The following is a 10,000-nucleotide window of genomic DNA, read 5'->3' on the forward strand; positions in this document are numbered from 1 at the left end:
CAAATGATGATTAAAAGCTGGTGTTTTTGTAATATAGTCACTGTATTGGTCGTTGTAATCTCAAAAATTTATAATGCATCATCCCAGCCTTGACCATAGTTTACGGCATAGAAGAAGGTAGAATAAATCCTGTATTTCCTTTTTTCAATAATTCTAAAGTTAAGTAAGAAGAGAAAACTTCGGGTAAGAACATAAACAATTTAAAGTCTTTGAGTTGCCTGGTTCAAAATGGCTTTCAATTATGTAAAAATAATTAGGGAGAATCAATTCAAGCTGAAAGGAAGTAACCTTTTGTAATAGCTTGTGTGTATTTTCCACAACTGGAGTCCCTGTGCAAATATAGCTGGAGTACTTATATTATTTCAAAACGGATTTTTTCATTTTCTCTAAGCTGGAAGAACACAAAAACAACTAGTTTATTGTTATAAAAGCCTCTTAGGTAGAGAAAAACGCAATAAAAAGATTTTTTGATAAAACGTGTGAGTGCAAATGTATTGGATACCCTGTGGTAAAAGTTCACAATTTTAAATGCTAAATTTTGGCGTGTTCCCCTTAACGGATTTTGGGGGATTTTTAGTATGTTACTAAGTGGACCATCCACAAATGAATGGCAGTGAGAAAAATTCTGTTGCAATTTGTTTCATCACAAACCATAGATTGACTGGACTAAAAGCAAAACGAATTTGTTAATGAAATCGAGGAATTAGAAAAATGTTTAATTAAGATAGTTCTACATAGCTGCAAGGAAACAAGACGGGTCATTTTACAACAAACCAATGCTCGCCTCAATTTAAGCCACCATGTCACGTGGATCCTTTACTTTACTTTAACTGCACTTGCAATTTCCATTTCAAATGAACCTCTAAAACTTTCATGGAACAAATGTTATTACCAAGCAGACTTTCGATTTAGACTGCTGATTTAAAGGGTGTTAAATGACAATTTTGCTGTTTGTGGTGAGGATTTTAACGAAGGTTAATTATTTAGATTTGCCATGTTTAAAGCTTTCATGCATGTAGCCTTCGAGCAGGCTCCCCAAGGGACTGGGGTTGGGGTAGAATGAGAGCCTGGCCGCATGGCTTTGTATTTTGAATGTCATATCCAAATATTGGACACAAAATACTGATTGGCTGAAATTAAATTACATGGTGACCTCACCATTGACAAGCTCCGACAACAAGAAAGCCGCCAGTTCACTTCGTAGAGATAAGGTGATCAGAAATGCGTACGAAAAAATCGTAGAATGTTGCAATATTACCGTACTTAATGCGATGCAATGGCTTCTTTGTTGGAAGGAAAGGAAGCTCTGTCTCTGTTATCCACAGGATTTGGGAATGGTTTAATTTTCCAACTGTTTTTAGTAGCGGTCAAAATACAACGAGGGCGACATCAAGTTACCGTGGTACTTTCCTGTCCTCTACAAAAAACTATGGCTGATCACATTTTGACAGAAGCTTGGGCCTAATCGGCTGCATCAGTTGCTGATTTAACAATAAAGGAACTCTACACGATTTTAGCAAGTATTTAGTTAAGCGGAAAAGCTGGCTTTCACAAATAATTGCTTGATCTCCTGGTAACTCCGCAATACTCCAATACACTTAAAACGCAAAATATTCCAATTCTCAAATTATTTAATTAGTGAAATACGTATGTGTAATCACAAATACACGATAAGGCTTTGAAATAAAGTGGTGTAGGTTTTAGAATATCTTTCGTATCTGTCAAGAATTAAAGTGTAATTTAGTAGTTGTAATGCCTGTATTCCATTAAAATAAATCAAAAAAGATAACTCCGCCTCGCTTTACCAAAATGTGGCAGCAGTTGTGGTTGACGAGTCTCACACCGTGGAGATGCAGACAGGGCAAAGGCATTTCTCTTTTAGTCCTATTATGATTCCTGTTGGTTTAAGTTTCTGTGCTAAATATTCCCTGACGAACGAACCACATTTTCCATGGAGATGGACTTAACAGAACAGAATATTCAGCTATGGTTTACAGCATCTGCAGTAGTTGTTAGGATTTTCTGGCGAAGGCTTCCTCCTTTTACAATTTTTCGGACTTTCTGCTTCCAGCAATTTGAAATACACATCGCGTGGTTTACTGTTTATATCAATGTTTACTTCAGGTGTGCACTGATTGGCTAATCTTTGACAGCTAGCTCAGCGTGACATCAAGAGGCGGCATTCAAAATTCAGAGGGATGGGTGCAGGCTCTCTTTCTCTCCCGCCGCAGAGAGAGAGCCTGCTCACAGGCTATCATGCATGCTTTGTGCCACATGCACGTTTTCCACGCATGAATTGAGATGTCAATTCAATCGATTTTGGATGGTTTTCTTCTGCAAATGCTGTTGAGATCACCTCGTGAATATATATATATAAACAATTATTCTTTGAAATCTCGGAAATCTCTCGGTGAATAGTGGCAGAATATTAACCTCGATTTCAAAAAATAATTGTTAAATATATGCATTGCAGTATCCTTCACAATTTAAAACCAATCTTGTCAAGTTCCTCAAATGAATACATGTAGCCCAATTTTGAACTTAAAAAAATATACCCATATGTCTTCAAGATTCTGTAAAATAAATGTTTATGAACAGATGTCTATCCCTCACAACATCGTGATTTTCATTTGAATTTGACACAATACCTTGTTCAAGCCGGAAAGGGGGAGGGGGGATACACACCTGGTCTTTTCACTAGTGGGGTGGGAGTTGTGGCATGAGTTGGGCAGACTGTAGGTTGGCTGTTTTCTTCAGTTTCTTCACTTTCTTCAGCTGAATCAGTCATTTCTTCTAAATCTTCTTCGCCTTCAGACCCACCTTTGGCACTAAAACATAAACCCAGCTTTTGAGGAAAAAAAATTCAAGACAATGCTTCATTTCGGGTTCACACGGGGGTGGGGAGGTCAGTTTCCACTAAAAACACCAGTAGTGCCTATGGTTACACCATTTAAGTGATATTTTGCCAATCACTATCTATGGAAATGCAAACCTTAGTCGGTAATTAAAGATATAGAAAAACATGATGGCTACTTGGAACTCTCAAATTTCTGAGTCCAAAGATGGGTCTGAATCCATAACCCTCCAAGCTCTCCCTGGATGCTGCTGGCGACTGTATTGTGAACAAGGGTTATCTGTTTAATGTGCCTCTTATTAATTATGCCATTAAATATAAAGAGGCTCGAAAGGGTTTCCCACAGGTAAAGTGGGTTAATTCTAATGGAAAAAGATTACAACACTGTCCATTCCTTCCACAGGGCAATGCTAAATGAAATAAATTTATTCCTCTGTAGGACAGTATTATTTTTGCCATGATACAATGTAACTGTCTAGAGCTGTTTAAAGACCAGCCTTTACAACTCGCTTTTCAGAAAGATGTCCAAAAAGTAACCCTGGAAACCATGCATATTTTCTAATTTAAAAAAACCGATTAACTTCACTTAGAAAAAGTTATAAAAAACTGCAATAAAGATTTTTAAATATCCTAAAACTTAAATTTTCAAAAATGTTTAAAAAACGATGATTTGGCGCTATCCTAATGTCATTAGTCAAAAAAGTAGAAAGTGGAAATTTATTATAAATACTTAAAGTGCTACTATGATCAAAAAATCCCTGCCTTTTTTCCTTCAGATTCCGAAAGTGTGATTGCTTAACACTTGATTGACAAAATTCTAAGCTTTGATTTTTATCCAAAGGCAGTTTACTTTGAGTGTAAATTTTGGATTTCACGGACCGCCATTACTCGCCAAACTGACCGATTGGATCTCAGAGGATTGGATCTAGGGAAAAGTGACATCATTGACCCACTAGCTTAAAATTTCAGCAAGTAAATGCAGCCTATTACGTATGCAAAACACGAATTTAAAAGTCTGCAAGACCAAATTCTTGTGCTCAGGAATCGCAAAGCAATTCATGGAGTCTCACGGAAGAAGCAAATTAAGCTGCAATTTTTTAAAAGCAAGTTAATTTAAAATTCTTAGGAAGGGCCAGAGCAAAATAGATAATTAATTAGAATGTTTGCTTTTCGAAATGCTGTACATTAGAAAACTCAAGCCTTATCAAGCAGATTCTATGCATGTTAAGCTTTTTTTTAACTTGTATTGTATTGTATTGTATTGTATTGATTGTTTCTTAAAGTGCTACTATGATCAAAAAATCTATTTATATTTTTCTTTGGATCTCAAAACTATGTTAACTAAACAGCAAGTGACCCAAGTTTTAAGCCTTGGTTTAAAAAAGATACCTGTTTATTTAAACTGGAATTTTCCTATGTAATGGACCGCCATTACTAACTTTAAAATCTTGAGAGAGCTGGATCGAGGAGAAAATGATGTCAAAGACTCACTAGTTTAAGAATGCAATGCATGTGTACGCGGCTGAATTAATATGCAGCACGGGAGTTTCGGGCTGGTGATCACAAACTATTTCATGGAGTCTCACAGAAGCAGCAATCTTTTAAAAGAAAGTCAATTTCAAATTCTTAACATATGCCAGAGCAAATTTGATTGTTTGGTTTTCGAAATGTTATTCATAAGAAAACTTGAGCCTTTTTTCAATACTCCAGCAGATTTTTTGTTTATCTTGTAATATTATTGTATTTATTGTGCCTCTAGTACTAGTATTTATAAACAATTTCCATTTTTTACTTTTTGGACTTGATAATATCCTTAGGATAGTGTCAAAACGTCATCATTTTTAAACCTTTTTAGCTTTTAGTATATTTGTTGCAGGCTAAAGTTGATTTCAGGTCAATTTCGTTTCAACCTACAATCTTGGACAACATTGTTGGGAAAACTCTGCTTTTGGACTAAACTCGGATCACAAGTATGAAAAACAAGCTCTCTTTTTGCCCCCAACCCCCCTGATCAATGCTGCTAGACGAAACAAAGCATTTCGAACCTGGGCTTATCAACATTGGTTGTAGGGGGAAGGGGGTGGCTAATAATGCGCGATATCCAGGATGTAGTAACCCCTGTTTTTAATATTCTCAACCCTTTTTGTCCAAGATTGTCTGGAGAGCATTTTGCACAAAAACACGAAACGGTTGTACGTAGGAGTTCTGTAAGTACAAAAAAGGAAAATATATCAGTCGTAGGCATGTCGTCATGGTATTCGATTGACAATTAGAGTTAATTAACCCTCATAAAGAAAAAAACAATGTTACGTCATCATTGAGGATTATTATCAAAAAACTGGAAATGGTATATAAAAGGCATGTTGATGACGCTTTAGCAGCCTATATTTTATTCCAAGTGCAAGATAACAACGACAAAGCTAAAGATGTTGCTGAGGAAGTAGGAATTTCATTAGCAGCAATCTTTAGGATCAAGAAAGAAGGTGTCCAAGGCCTTAAAAGGGAAGTTGTCAAGCTGTTCGTTAGTTAAAGCCACAACAAAGATGTGATCAGATGTGACCCATACGATAAACTAGATGGACCCTTCTTTGAAAAATATGTCAGAGAACAGTTCCCTAAACTTTTTGGGAAAGCAAACAAGACTGTGGTATAACAGGAGCAAAATACTAACAGAGCAAATTACTTCCGGTTGCAAGAAACGTCACTTCCTGTTTGTAAACCGTGCGTCTTCGAATACGAATTGTCACGAATTTTAGGTATAACTACAAGACGTTGCATTTATTTCCCCTACCGTTTTCACAAGGTGTTGCTAATGAGTATAAACTATGAGCAAAATCAATGAGATTTCAACATTTCTTACAAAAAGTGACGCATTTCAACAGTTAACACACCCGCTGTCTGAAACAGACTAATCATGAAAAATATTTAAAATCTGTTCAAATCATGTTAACCGACCAAAATTTCTCATTCCCTCGCCGTAAATCTATGTCAGTTAAAGAACACACAAATTAACCATTGTTAACCATGCAATTTTCTTATTGTATGTAATCTTACATAAATAATCTACGATAATTTCATATCTGTATATACATATTGGATTAAAATATTGATCAGTGTAAAACAAACTGTGGGCAAAAGCAGCTAAGGCAAGGCTGATCGTGACTGATTTTGGTATAACTCCTTAATACTGTCCTCGTTAAGGGACTCAGTACATTTCTCACCTCTTAATCGTACTAATGTATGAATTCCTCAATGTAAAAGAACAGCAATAGACCATATTCGTATTCCCAGTATTAGACTGGAACTAGCTTGCGATGGAGGCTAATGCGGGGGAATATATTAAAAAGTATTTGCATTTGAAAAGATTTCCCCGCATTAGCCTCCATTGCAAGCTAGTTCCAGTCCAATACTGGGAATACGAATATGGTCTATTCGCAGTGCAGTAAAGTAAAGTAAACAGAGCCCTATCTTATGTAAACAATTCACTTACAAGGCTGATAATGCACTACTGTAACAATGTTTGTTTCATACAATGTTATTGCATGTCAAGTAATCCTTGACAACTTACTGTGTATCAGCTATGAGAAGACGACTTTTACATACTAGAAACATATGAAAGCGTTCAGGCTCTCATACAGACAGATATTTGACCGTGTATACCAAATACAATCTTGGACAAAATTGTTGAGAAAACTCTACTTCTGGACTAAACTCTGATCACAAGTATGAAAAACAAGCTATCTTTTTGCCCCCAACCCCCTGATCAATGTTGCTAGATGAAACAAAGCATGTCGAACCTGGGCTTATCAACATTAGTTGTAGGGGGAAGGGGGGTGGCTAATAATGTGCGATATTGAGGATGTAGTGCGTAAAGTAACCCCTGTTTATAATATTCTCAACCCTTTTTGTCAAAGATTGTAGGTTGCAACGTTTTTTCATCCTAGGCTGAAATTGCAAGAAGTAAAGATAAATGAAAATCCAACAGCTATTAGAAAGTACATGTATATTTGCAAGTAAATGGATTCTGGAGGTGAGTGGATGAACTTAGTGTATCTTAAATTTTTGATGAGTATTTTACAAAACCCCAATGGTTGTTAAGTCAAGGCACTGATTTTAAATGGTTAGCACTAAGGTTGGGGTTAGGCATACTGTGCATGATAACCGATTCAGAGCTTTTTAGAAGGGCATTGTTCATTGATGAATCTCCTTATCTTCAAAGGAATAAAAGAATTAAATGGGATGGCCACCTAGGATTCCCAGACTAGGCGTCATATGTGGGTTGAGTTTGTCTACTCTGCACCGAGAGATACTTGCAGCACTGGAAGATAAAATTCGTATCCCCGCGTGGCCATGTAATATCCTCTATATCTAGTAGCATTTGAATTATTAATTTACGAATGTGTTATTGGAAGATGAAAAAATATCCACTTCATCCAATTCACATACCGTAAAGACTCGCATATAAGCCGCACCCCCAACTTTCAAGCATGACTTTGGAAAAAATAAGAACTCCAAAAAAGCACTCATAAAAAAAGGTGGTCGTTTGTTCGCACAAAATCTACTGTTGTGTATTTGCAGCAACATTAATAAGTTAATCAACTCTGAAAATTACGGTGGCCCACAGCTGCCACGGCGTAACTTTTTCACAGCAAAACTTACTTTTCCACGGCAAAACTTACTTTCTCACGGCAAAACTCACTTCTCCACAGCAAAACTTACTTTCTCGTGGCAAAACATACTTTTCCACGGCAAAACTTACTTTTCGTTCTACAGGTCTGGAATCGGGAATCAGGAATCAGGAATAAGAACTTGAACCATGATCCTGCATCGTCCATATGTTTACTTTCATCTCGTTGAGTAATTTGTTTCCTGCTGACTCCTTTTGGCAGGGGATTCATGTCAAAACTTCGGAAGAGAATCCAACTGTCTGGGCTTTTCTTTTTCTTGATGGTGGGGTGATAGTGTTTTGACATCAAATATTACAGCAATTGTCTTCGGGAGCTCGATTTTCTTGATTACACTCGTTTCATTTCTCTTAAGGGTGCGTTCGATTGACCCTATTAAATATTACAGAATAAAAATAGGTGCAGTAATGATTTGAAATAGCATGTTTGGTGTAGTTTGTAAGCAACTAGGATGTTGAAGATATGTTTAAAATTTCATTTTAGAAGGTGTTTGACAATTTCCATGTGAATCTCTATAAAACCAAAGGATTTCTGACTTCAAATCTATGTATTCCTATTCCAGAATAAGGCCAATCGAACGCATCCTTACGTAGGTACAATACTTAAGGAAATGAAAGATTTTCGTCTCAGAACCCCCGTTCTAAAAACATACAGGAAAATAGCTAATATCTAAAACAATTTTCAGTTTATTTCAAATCAAAACAATTGCTTCCCAAGTACTTACAGCGTTACCATTCACACACGCACCTCCACGACTTTCTTTTTCATTTTTCAAAACTGAATTTGGGTGGACGTCAATCAATCAATTTAGTTTCGAAAAATGAAAACAAAATCGTTGAGGGGCGCGTGTGACTGATAACCGTTGTAAGCTCAGACAACGCTTTCGCCTCAACTTCACAAGAATTCACTGTTCATGATCACCAATTACTTCTTACTATTTCTTTTTGGCAGTCGATTGGAAGTTATACAGCCCTTGTATAATTGTATAATTAAATAGCTTTAAATAGTGGTGCACGCGAATCTTCGTGGAAGCAATGTAAAAAGAAATTATCTGGCATACCAATTTCATTTCATTAAAGAAGCCGCCAACTCTAAGAAGAAGATTGTTCGATATGAATGCAATTCTTATAAAACAGTAATGTCAACGACATCCCAGTCGTGCTTGCAATTGACTTCATTATGGTAATTTGACCAAGGTCAAAACTGAGTTATCTATACAAGATGCATATCTTTGTCCTAAAACATGGACAAAATTTAAACTTTTCTTTGCATGCATGTTAGCTCTTCCACGCTGTTATGGTGTTCGACCTGACTAGAAGCCACTACAAGGCGTTTCGTTTTCCTTTTTCTTTTGCCTAAGGTAGTTAAGGGACCTACCACAATAGCACGGTACAAATTCAGAGAACGATTAAATTGACCTATGCCAATAGAAAAACCACTGGAATTTAATTTCAGCTGCTGACTCCGAGCGAAACAGCCTGAAGAAATTCCTTTTTCCTTGTTGTAAAGTGTGACTATTCCACTTAGAAAAATGACGAATCATACGCATATACGAGTGCAGCCAGAGAGTCTAGTTGGACTCACGGTCAACACATCCAAATGGAAAATGATCTCTCTTAACACAAATACACTGGGTCTGTTCTCGATCTTCCAGGCCCTTCACTCTATATTGGGCGCAGTAAGTGTCACAACTTTCTTGATAAAAGAAATTAAATGCAGTCGATCAGTTTCGAAAGAGAAAATGCTGTGAAAAAGTGCTGTTGGATTACAACTTCGTTCACAGTACATATATCATGGCCTCCTTCTGCCTTGCAGGCAATGGATCATTGGTATAGGCACTTAGGTTCGTGACTACGAAGACCGATTCTGGAGCTGCAAGGCCTGTGTCAGTGTGAACAATGCGTAAATGATCGCGTTCGACACGTGGAAGCCTTCTTCCTCTGTCTCTTCTCCACCCAGGTCCTCATCCTCTCTAGCTCTGCCCATTTGGAGCCCGTCTTTATAGCTACCAAAGAGTTAATACGGTCGTCAGCCAGCGATTTTGAGTTGCTGGCACTGATTTGGCTGCTTTCATGTCTCATTTGCAGACGTCTTTGTAGCGAAGAAGCGCCCCCCCCATCGATTGTTTGCCTTGAGCCAGCTTTCCATAGAGTATGTCATTTGGAAGGCACTCGGAGCCCATGGCCTAGCCAACAGCGTCGTCTACGCTCTGAGAGGAGGTACTGGATAGTTGGCAGTTTTGCAGTTTCAAGTACTTCCTGGTTGGTGATTTGATCCTTCCAGGTGATCTCAAGTATTTTGCAGAGGAATCTGAAGTGGAGTGTGTTCAGTCTATCTTCTTGTCTCATGTATGTAGCCCATGCCTCTCTCCCATAAAACAGGGTACTTAGGACGCATACACAGCATTCAAGTCACTATCCAGGGAGAGATTGGAGGTGATTGTTGAGCCAAGGTACTTGAA

At 37.5% G+C, this 10,000-nt stretch overlaps 1 protein-coding gene across 2 annotated transcripts in view; it reads right to left on the bottom strand.

Annotated features, from left to right (window-relative positions):
• The window catches only part of LOC138045694 (serine-rich adhesin for platelets-like), a 133,594-nt gene that overhangs the window by 45,957 nt on the left and 77,637 nt on the right, over positions 1-10,000 (bottom strand). For both annotated transcript variants that reach the window (XM_068892280.1, XM_068892279.1), the window contains one exon: positions 2,686-2,828. In XM_068892280.1, the coding sequence (XP_068748381.1) occupies positions 2,686-2,828 (143 nt within the window). The remainder of the gene's footprint in view (positions 1-2,685; positions 2,829-10,000) is intronic.

The sequence above is a fragment of the Montipora capricornis genome, chromosome 4 (genome assembly GCF_036669925.1).
Source record: "Montipora capricornis isolate CH-2021 chromosome 4, ASM3666992v2, whole genome shotgun sequence".
Classification (NCBI taxonomy): domain Eukaryota; kingdom Metazoa; phylum Cnidaria; class Anthozoa; order Scleractinia; family Acroporidae; genus Montipora; species Montipora capricornis.